At 53.1% G+C, this 10,441-nt stretch overlaps 1 protein-coding gene across 1 annotated transcript; it reads right to left on the reverse strand.

Moving 5' to 3' along the window:
- Window positions 1–5,546: 5,546 nt before the first annotated feature.
- On the reverse strand, window positions 5,547–9,156 carry MTFP1 (mitochondrial fission process 1). The gene is made up of 4 exons (XM_006742212.3): window positions 8,816–9,156; window positions 7,748–7,875; window positions 7,140–7,372; window positions 5,547–6,163 (listed from the first exon to the last, which is right to left on the reverse strand). The coding sequence occupies exons 1-4, from the start codon at window positions 8,880–8,882 to the stop codon at window positions 6,091–6,093; spliced, it is 501 nt and encodes a 166-aa protein (XP_006742275.1). The 5' UTR covers window positions 8,883–9,156; the 3' UTR covers window positions 5,547–6,090.
- Window positions 9,157–10,441: the final 1,285 nt, after the last annotated feature.

Genomic DNA, 10,441 nt, shown 5'->3' on the forward strand with positions numbered 1-10,441 from the left:
GTGGCGTGGCCTGAGTGAAGGCACAGAGGTTAACATGCAGGGCACATCCGGGGAATGGCAAGGCCTCAACGGAGGCAGGAATGCAGGTGCGTGGATGCGTCATGGTGAGAGAGAAGGCTACCAAGACCTTGAGGCTCTGAATGCCAGGCTGAGGTGTTCAGATTGGATCCTGGGGGCTGTCAGGAGTCATAGAAGGTATCAGAACAGAAGGCCTCTGGGGAGATTCAGCCACCAGCATGATCAGATCAGAAGAATGTTCCTCTATTCGTTGGGCATTTAAGGAGTTTCCAAGATTTTTAGTTCCTACAAATAAGACCATGACAATGATCCTCAGCTGCACACCTTGGGACGATTGCCCATTATTTCCTCTGAATAAATTCTTAGTAGTGGAATCTTGAAGCATATAATTGGCATAATTTATATCTGGTTGGTTATCAGGTGGAATGATTCAATCATTTGTCCTTGAAGGAGAGGCCTCTTGACACACTGATAATAGCCAATGTTTGTGGAGCTCTCTCTGGTGAGCCCTGCTCTGGCTGAACGCTTTGTGAGTCATTTCTCCTGTAATCCTGGCAGCAGCTTCAGGAGGTCATTACAGAGAATTGTTTGGTGAGGAAACCAAGGCTCAGAGAAGTTGGGTAACTTGCCCATGATCACACAGCCTGTGAGTCAGCTGCTCCCCAACTGTGTAGAGAGCCACGGGCTTGGAGGCAGTAGATACAGAATCAGAACTGGGCTGGGGGAGGGGGGTTAGGGGAGAGGGAGAGAGGGAAGGTGGAGGAGGTGGGAGGAATGTTGAGTTATGTGGGTGGGCAGGGAGGGGTGGGGGCCACACTGTGTGAGCTTGGGCCAGTGACTCCAGCTCCAGGAAACAGGGACCTAACTATGATGTGATTGTAAAGAGTAAATGAGCCACATCACAGGAAGTGCTTAGCACAGGACTTGACCCACACTGTTCTCAATAATCCTGGAGGCAGTTTGAACCAGCCAACAAGAGCATGTTTTGTGGTGCTGCCTCCTTGTGGTGATGCTGAGCATTGCATGAAGGTGGCCCCTGGGATTCCCAATTCCCAGAATGCGCTTGGACAAAGCCCTGAGGAGGATGGGGAAAGACAAGCCTCCCTGCCCCCGATCCCAACAGGGGTCTGGCCCTCCTCTCAGGCAGTGGAGGAAATATTGGGCTGGAGGAAGCGCAGAGGAGGCTCCCATGCCAGTCCTAGGGGATCAGAGGGTACCTTGAGGGGGAAGGTATTAAGTGGGCTATAGTCAGGGGAGGGTGCATGGGCCTGCAGGAAGCAGTGGGGAAAAGGTTGGAAGGGAGTGTCCCATTTGGAGGGAACAGTGTATGAGAAAGCCCAGTCGAGACAAATGCCAGATCCAAGAAACCAAAAAGGACAGAACGGCTGAAATGAAGATTTAGAGTAGGGGGCAAGGGTGGGGTCTAAGGGCTCTAAGAGCCACTGCAAGGGGTCTGGACAGTTTTCTGAACATTTTAAGAAGTGGTTGGCTAGATAGAAAAGCTGGGGGCAGGATGGGAGGAGACAAGCCAGAGGCTGCTGCCCTCATCCAAGCCTGGAGGGGACAGATAGGGCATGTGGTGGCAGAGGATTGGGGCCAGAAGCTACATGAGTGAATGGAAACACCCAGGGAAGAGTGAGCGAGAAAGGCCTGAGCCCAAGCATCAGGTGCTGGGGGAGCAGCTGGAGGAGGAAAAAGCTGGAGTGAAGGCTCCAGACAAGCAGGGGCTGCAGCCAAGGCCACCTTCCCTTCTCTTTGCCTGGTTGTTTGGGGAGGAGAAAGAGCAGAGCAGGGTTGAGTCTTACCTGTGACCCTGAAGGCTGTGAGGCTTCTGCCAAGTCACTTGCCCTGTCTGATCCTAGATGGGGGTCTGCACAGGAGGATGGTGCTATGACCCACCTCCTGGGTTGGCAGGAGGGCCAGAGCAGTGGTGTGCTGGTAAACATTTAACCCTTGGCTCCCCCGGCGGGGGGACCCTGATTTGTTGATCTCCATGGTGTAGAAAGTCCCCTCGTGACCTATTTCAGGCTACCCAAAAGAAGTCACTAAGCAGAGTTAAGAAGCTATACTTTTTTAGAGTTACTGCACGTTGCCCATCAGAGTTGGGCAGGTCCAGAAACACAGCAGTGGCCCCTTGCCCCACCAGTCGCTCCACCGTGGGCAGACCTAGACCAGAGGCTCCTCCAGTTATTACAGCAACCAGGCCCTTCACGCTCCTTCACATGCCGCAGCTACCTTGTGCTAGCCTCTCTCCATTATTTAACCTTTTTAAAGATTTTATTTATTTATTTGAGGGGGGGACAAGTGGGGGAGGGGCAGAGGGAGAGAGCAGCAGACTCCAGGCTGAGCGTGGAGCCCGAAGCAGGGCTGGATCCCAGGACCCTGAGATCATGACCTGAGTCGAAGGCAGACGCCTAACCAACTGAGCCACCCAGGCGCCTCTCCCCATTATTTAATTTTTAATAATGGCTATGTTTAAAATGATTCCTAAAAAGGTAACGATCTCGGTTCTGGCCCCTGTGAACACCTCTAGCACTCACTGGCCACAGCAAGAGGACGTGCAAAGTAAGCCTCCAGATGGGCCAGGCCTTAGGCATCCAGGAGAGGCCCCACTTCGGCCTAGGGGGCTGCTGGGCCCCTGAGCAAACATTAAAGGAGCAAAGGGAGAAGCACACTGATTCCAGTGCCCCCAGGCCAGCCATGGGTTTGCCCACCACCCCACCGCTCCTGCCCGAGTTCACAGGTGGCAGGCACAAGACCTGCTCATTCCCAGGGGCATCACCTCCCAGGAGACCCAAGACTAACTCCTGCTCTTGGAGAACGAATTTCCCCCAGCCCCACCTCAGGAAAACCATGAGTCATAGAGTCATTGGTGAACATCCTTTTCTTTGAAAACCCCAGGAGGCATTGGGGACTCCTTAGACCCCACTGCCTAGGCCTGGAGCTATAGACATGCCTGCAAGGCTCCGTGTCCTGAGCCAGAGGCAGTGGGTGAAGATGCTGGCCTAGGATGGACATCAACACCACAGAGCAGAGTCTCTGTCATGGGTGTGAGGGGGATGGGCAACAGCTTCCACCAGCCAGACTGTGCTGATGACGTGGAGAGAGTATGGGAGTACTGGACTACCTTGTACCTATGTGACCTCAAGCCTCAGTTTCCTTATCTCTAAAATGGGGATGATTTGGGGGCGCCTGAGTGGCTCAGTCGTTAAGTGTCTGCCTTTGTCTCAGGTCATGATCCCAGGGTCCTGGGTTCGAGCCCCGCATGGGGCTCCCTGCTCAGTGGGAAACCTGCTTCTCCCTCTCCCATTCCCTCTGCTTGTGCTCCCTCTTTCGCTGTGTCTCTCTCTGTCAAATAAATATATAAAATCTTAAAATAAAATAAAACGGGGATGATTTTGTCTACTGCATAGGATTCTTTTTTTTTAATTTAAATTCAATTAATTAACATGTAGTGTATTAGTTTCAGAAGTAGAATTTAGTGATTCATCAGTTGCATATAACACCCAGTGTTCATTCCATCACATTCCCTCCTTAATGTCCATCACGCACTTACCCCATCCCTCCACTCCCCTCCCCTCCAGCAACCCTGTTTGTTTCCTATAGTTAAGAGTCTCTTATGGCTTGTCTCACTCTCTGATTTCGTCTTATTTTTCCCTCCCTTCCCCTCTGATCTTGTTTTGTTTCTTAAATTCCACATATGAGTGAAATCATGTAATTGTCTTTCTCTGATTGACTTATTTCACTTAGCATACCTCTAGTTCAATCCACATTGTTGCAAATGATAAGATTTCAATTTTTTGATGACTGATTAATATTCCATTGTGTATATATACCACATCTTCTTTATCCATTCATCTGTCAATGGACATCTGGGCTCTTTGCATAGTTTGGCTATTGTGGACATTGCTATAAACATTGAAGTACTGCATAGGATTCTTGGGAGAATCACATGGTCATCACAGAAAAAGAGGAGCTGCCTGGCAGTAAAAAGGTAGCATTTACTAACCATATACAGTGGACAGCAGTTATCCTTCTGCAGGATGAGGAGGCTCAGAGGGGTGAGTGGCTTCCACAGTGATGGAGTGAATGAGCTCACAGCTAACTTGCCTGAGGTTTCAGGCTTTACCCTGGCAGGCCATGAATGGGGGCCAAGTGGGGGAAGGGGGGAAGGAAGAGGCCAGAACCAGGTTCCACTGGGATTGCCAGGGGGCCCCTGAACCTGGGGCCCCAGTGTCTCCCACTGTGAAGGGGATCCCAAGAAGGGCCCAGGCTCTGGAAAAGGGCTCCCTCACTCACCTCTGCAACCCCTGGCGTCAGAAGCCTGACTCAATTCAAAGGACCAGATCATCCGGTGGGAAGCCTCCTCAGTGGACTTCCCAGAGACAAAGGGAAGACAAAGATATCCCACCAGAAGGCTTGAAGCCATCCACCCACCCAACCTCTACACACCTCTAACCTTCTGACCTGGTATGTGCTCACTGATGCTGAAAGTTGAGAGAAAATGAAGCTATTTGTCCCAAGGCAAGAAAAGAACATGTTTACACCATGATGTCAGTGACCAAGGTAGAGACCAAGTGAGCAGGGAACTGGGTGGCAGTGCCCAGATGTCATAGGGATGCAGGTGTGGGTCGACCCTGGTGGGGAGATGCAGGGAGGTGCAGGACTGGAGAGGGGCCTAGAAGGGGGCTCAGAGCATTGAAGGGAGCAGGAGGGAGCAGTAGGAGCCTGGGCACAGGGCAAGGGGAGCCTGGGAAAGGAACCCAGCTGCTGTGGGATGAGGTCAGCAGAGAAAGGCCCACCATCAGAGAGACTCACCCTGTAGCTACAGACTCTCCCAGAGCATGAGCCACAACCTGAGCCCCCATCCTGTCTCACCAGCAATCCTGCCCAGTCCCTAGGCCCCTGTTAAGTCCCCATCCAGGTGCAGGGGGTCTCTCTGGGGAGGGGGCTAGCCGCCAGGTCTGCACCCAAGCTTCAAGGGCCATGGCCAGGGTCTCGGCTGGTTTGTGGCTTGGGTCAGGGCTGAGCGACAGCGACCTAGGCCTGCTTCTGCCCCATGCTTCATATCCCAAACCCCACTCCCCATCTCTCTACCCCTCTGAGTTGTTAGCAGCCAAAAAAGGGCCTGGCCCAGAATCAAGGAGGAATGCCCCCTTCAGTGCTCCCAGGGACAGCCTCCTGGGTCGCTCCCTTTTCTCCACGGTTCCTGAGTCTCCTCCTGGGAGTCCCCCGTTGATACTCCTATGGGGATTGTCTTCATCTTGGGCACTATCAGGCTTCGGTGGTATCCCTTCCAGAGGTGTTGGTGCTTTAGGAGGCTTGCAGAGAGGTCAATGCCCAAAGGAGACTGGGAGCACCAAGGGTGGGATCCCAGGCATCTGCAGGGGAGCGTTGGTGGGTGAGGAGTACCTGACATACTGTGAGCCATGCGTGGCCGGAGAAGTCAGCCCCTACCTGAGGGCCCCCGGGGCCTGCTCCCCACCACCACACCCCTGCTCATCCCCAAAAGAAAAGGAGAAGAGAACTCAACTTCTTGAGGATTTATTGGGCCGGGGGCTGTCCTGCCTTCCAGCCAGGCCGGAGCAGGTCTGGCACCAGGGCTGGGCTAGCTGGACAATCAGTCCTCAGGGTGCCCGCAACTACACTCCTGCATTTCTCCGAGTGTCTGCTGCTTCTCGGCCCAGCCACACTGCCATGGTGCCAAGCCACTGGGGCTCCTGGGGCTCCTGGGGCTCCAGCTTGCGAAGTGATCTTGGCTATATTCCTTGCCCTATCCGGGCTTCTGTATTCTCCATGGGAGGATGTTACTTTCTTGTCAAAAGACAGGTCCACTCCCCCTCAGTATCACGGATTCCATGGAAGCAGATGGGGTTCAGGTCTCCCTTTCTGTGAGTCACAGCAGCTGCCACTCTTTGAGGCCTTTGTCTCTCAATTTCCATCTGGCTCAAACATACTCAGATGCCAGGGCCTCAGACAGCAGGGAGCCAGGCATCCACATCCCCTGGCAGGAGGAAGAAGTTGGACCAGAGCAGGGAGTGGGCCAAACCACAGGTCAAGTACCAGGTAGGGTCAGGAGGAGCTGGGCTTCTCCACTGAGGGGTAGAGCTTGCGCAGGCTGGAGTCCAGGAGGAAGTCCACTGACCTGTGGGGTGGTAGACAGTGATGAGCAAGGGACCCCTGGGAGGAAGGGAAAGGGGGGTAGGAGATCAGGGCTAGGAAAGGGACTCCTAGATGCAGGACACAAGTGCCATCCAGGTGGCAGACATCACCCTTTTCTTTATTCAGTTGGGGAAACTGAGGCACAAGGAGGGTAAAAGCCTCACTTCGGGCCTTTGGATCAGCTGTGTTCCCTTGGGAAAGGGCTGCTCCTCCCACTCTCTGTTGGTTTGATTGAGTTGGCCCCATTCTCTGGGTCTAAAAGCAGGCACATGACCCAAGTGTGGCCAATCAGAAAAGAGAAATTGGCTCAGGGGTAGGCACTCAGTCCAGAATTGACCAATGACAACCTTCCTTGGGATTTTTTTGGTCAACTATGAGAAGCTTCCTATGGGGCTTGCTAAGCTGGTGGGAAGGAAGCTAGGAGCTGCTGGAGGCCATCTCAGCTCCTAGGTGGGGAAAGTGAGTGAAGCCAACATGGGGTGGTGTGGGAAAAAGGGCACCAGGATAGGGAGACCAAGACCCCTAATGACACCATTTGGGTGCCTCAATCCAGCCATGCCTGAAGGCAGCATAACTCTGGACTTTTCAGTTTCATGAAACAATTCATTCTTATTTTACTTAACCCAGTCTCCTTCAGGCTTTTGTCACCAAAATCTCCCCAAATCCATCCCCTCCAATGTACACCTGTTCCTGCCTGCCTCAGGTTGTTCTGTAACACTGGGTTTTCTTTCTAGAATTTATTGGTCCTGTGTCCCATACCCTCAAGGCACCACCCATACCTTTACTGCCAAAGTACTTGCCAGAACACAGGCACAGACTGTCCTTTCTGTCTCAGAGCCCTGACTACCAGCCCTGCCCCCGCTGCTATTGTTCTATGCCAAGTGGGGACACCCCACGTCTCTCGGAGCTTCTCACCACCTACAGAGTGGATGATCTCTGAGGCTGGAAGGGGCACCCACCTGTCAATGGGGTGGACGATGACAGGGATGACCAGAAGCCCCAGTGCAGTGGTGGTCCACTTGCGGATGGACAGAGGCCAGCGCGTGGCCGTGCCCAGGATGTAGAGAGAGGCAGCACACACACGGTTGATAGTGAAGCCTGGGATAGCCACAGAAGCCAGAGCCTGCCACACGAAAGTGTCCACCACAGCCACGGTCACCCTGGTGCTGCGGCCTGCTTCAGAGCTCGGTATCTGGTAGGGACAAGAGATAATTAACCCAGCAGGGGCAGAGGTGGGAAACCCTGTGGAGAAGGGGCATGAGGCTGGAGCAGGGGAGGGAAGTGGCCAGTGGGGGGTGGGGGTGGGGACAGAACCACACTACTGTCAGGTTCTGGACTGTACCAGTTCAGGGCTGAGGGTGGACTCATTCACACCCAGAACTGTAGGGTACAGGCTAGGTCACATGCAGGGCTGGGGGCAGGGGGCGCTACCCTAAAACAGGACTGCAACAGGCAAGGTTGTTGGGATTGGACTGTCGCACCAGGGATTTTACCACACGCAGGCTGTGGATGGAATCACAAAGGGAGTGGACTAGGGTAGGGGGTTAAGGGACAAGCCAACACTCACAGCTCCCGCCTTCTTGCCCTTGTCAATGGCATCGGCCAGCACGTAGGAGCTGGACACACCATAGCTCAGCCACACCACGGCTGCTGGCACCAGGGAGCGGAATGCCTCTCCCACCTCATTGGCATAGCCTGTTGGGGAGGAGACATTTAATTTTGATGGTGGGGGGCGGCTGAGTTGCTCAGTCCATTAAGCATCTGACTCTTGATTTTGGCTTAGGTCATGATCTCAGGGTTATGAGATCGAGCCCCGAGATGGGCTCTGTGCTGTGCGTGGAGCCTGCTTAAGATTCTCTCCTTCTCCCTCAGCCCCTTCTGTCTCTCTAAAAAAAGAAAAAGAATAAGAATAATAATTCCAGTGCTGGGGACGGTTTGCTCCACAAGGGGGCACTAGTCCTAATCCCAGCCTGCTAAATAGTAGCTGGGTGACTTTAGATAAGTGATTTTATTTCTCTGAGCTTCCGTTTCCCAGTCTATAAAAAGGCAAACATGATTTCCACCTCGACTCTAGGGCGACTGTGGGAGAGCCGAGTACGGTCACAATTATCATTCCCTTGCCGTCCCAGTCTAGGTTCTAGAAGCATGGGCACTAATGCAGAGACTAAGAGCAGGTCGGCTGATGAGGCAGGCACTCACCATGTGCCAGGTCTTTCCTATGCCTTATTTCATTCTACTCTTCCAACTACCACCCCATGAGAGAGACAGTGTTCATCTCTATATGCCGAGCAGAAAACCGAGTGTCAAACAGAGCCAGTATGAGGGTCCAGATACCGACTCCATAGTCAGGGCCCAGACATACCCGAGAGGGCAGCCCCGCTCACCCCGTTTCTCCCAGCCCGGTTGGAGCCTACACCTGGGAGACTGACCAGCACAGACCCCGAGGGCAGGGCTGAGCCGACCTGAGCTGTGTGACCTTGGGCAAGTCCCGAGCCCTCGCTGAGCCGTCTCTGGCCCATGCAGAATGAGAACTATGATCCTTCCACCTTCTCCAGGGCCCTGACCGGCGTCTGGCGACCCCTGCCTCTCCAGCCACATGGTGGGGGAGTCGCCGTGCCCCTCGCCCCCCACTCACCTAGGTACCGCACCCACGTGTCCCGGAAAAGGTCGCGCTCCGCATCCCGTGGGGGTGGCTCGGACATGGCGCTTCCGCCTCGGCAGGAGCCACTGCAGCGGGTCCTGCTGCCGTTACCACCTCAGCTTCCACTACCGCTCAAATCGGCCGCGGCGGGACCGGCTGAAGGTCCCGGGCTGAAGGACAGGTCGTGTGGTCCCCGCCAGCAGGGAGCGTCTGCAAATTACCCCGCGCACCGAAGCCCCTCTCCCAGGCTTGGGTTTTACATATTAATATTCTTCACGTTTTCTCCGGGGTGGAGTGGTTGGAGCAATCCTTTCCCACGACTGACTGTAGTTTTGGAGCCAAAGAGACTGGGGTTCAAATGCGGCATGCTACACTTCCTAGTTACACTTTATAGCTGTGTGACCTCAGGCAAGAGACTGTACTCTGAGCCTCATTTTATTAATCTATTAAATGGGGAACACAGTGTTCATTCCTGGGACAGTTGCAAAGATTAATTATAAGAAATCATTTATTAAGTTTACTGCTTGCCAGACCATTGGCTAAAGACTCTAGACAGATTACTTCCTTAAAGCCTCCCACCAACCTGGGACCCCTATTTTACAGATGAGAAAATAGAGGCACGCACATACACAAAAAGTCACTTTCCCAGGTCATCCAGCGAAGTGGTGAAGTTGGCATTTGAATCCAGGCCGCGGCTCCAGGTCCCGCGCTCTTAAATTGAGCTGAGTTAATGAGGCTGGGGGGTGAACAGTGAGCACCCTGGTGAGGTGGATATTTGGACTCGAGTGCCTTCCTGCCAGATGCCCTGTTCATATATATATCAAGCTCTGAGGTCTAACTGGATCGGCATAACCCCTAGACCAAGATTCTTTGGGGGCAGGACCTAGAATGGATGAATGAATGAATGAACGAATGAACGAACGAATGAACGAGGCAAGGGAAACAAGACGTCAGGAAAGTTAGAAAAGAATGAGTGGTCTTGGGTGGTAGAGATTACTAAGAAACTCTTCCCCAGCTGGACCTCAGTTTACTCACGTGAGCGATGAGTGCACTTCGCTAAAGCTGAGAATCCTTTGGATTTTGGAGGTATCAGGCTGCGAAGAGGCAGCCATTAAAGACAGGTGGTTCTGGGTTCAAATCCCAAGTTGTGCCACCTATTAGCTACGTCTGTAAAACCTACTAGCAGCCCGTATTTACTGAGCGCTCACTTCTTAAAGCTCTAAGTGCTTTGCACGTATTATTTCTTTGAACCTCTGCAACAACCCAGGGCCGTAAGCACAGGGTTGTTGCGTGGTACCCAGTAGGGGCTCATTTTTATTTATTTATTTATTTATTTAGGCGCTCATTTTAAAGAATTAGCTTTTTTATTATCATCAAATAAAGATGGAGGAAATAAAGGCCGTTGGTTCAATATTAAGGACCCATTTTCAGCCCTGGGCGTCTCTGTCATTCTATGGTCGTGTAGGGCAGCCGGGTCAGCGCTGACCTTTCGGGAAGCTGGGCTCGGGACCAAAAGCGCTCTCCAGCTCCGGAAACACCAGTAGTGCTGGCGCAGAATTAAGAGACGGTCCCTAGCACCACGTGAGCGTCGCTCGTCCGCTTCCCTCCCACTCTGTGCCC

The sequence above is a fragment of the Leptonychotes weddellii genome, chromosome 13 (assembly GCF_054177405.1).
Source record: "Leptonychotes weddellii isolate Sample4059 chromosome 13, ASM5417740v2, whole genome shotgun sequence".
Lineage (NCBI taxonomy): Eukaryota > Metazoa > Chordata > Mammalia > Carnivora > Phocidae > Leptonychotes > Leptonychotes weddellii.

What these genes read in the sequence shown, in the direction of transcription:
- MTFP1 (XM_006742212.3), bottom strand. Translation starts at nt 8,882, where the DNA reads ATGTCCGAGCCACCCCCACGGGATGCGGAGCGCGACCTTTTCCGGGAC. An exon ending in AGGGCAAGAAGGCGGGAGCT is followed by an intron (nt 7,373 to 7,747) that starts GTGAGTGTTGGC and finishes TGTCCCTACCAG; the next exon opens with ATACCGAGCTCTGAAGCAGG. An exon ending in ATCGTCCACCCCATTGACAG is followed by an intron (nt 6,164 to 7,139) that starts GTGGGTGCCCCT and finishes ACCACCCCACAG; the next exon opens with GTCAGTGGACTTCCTCCTGG.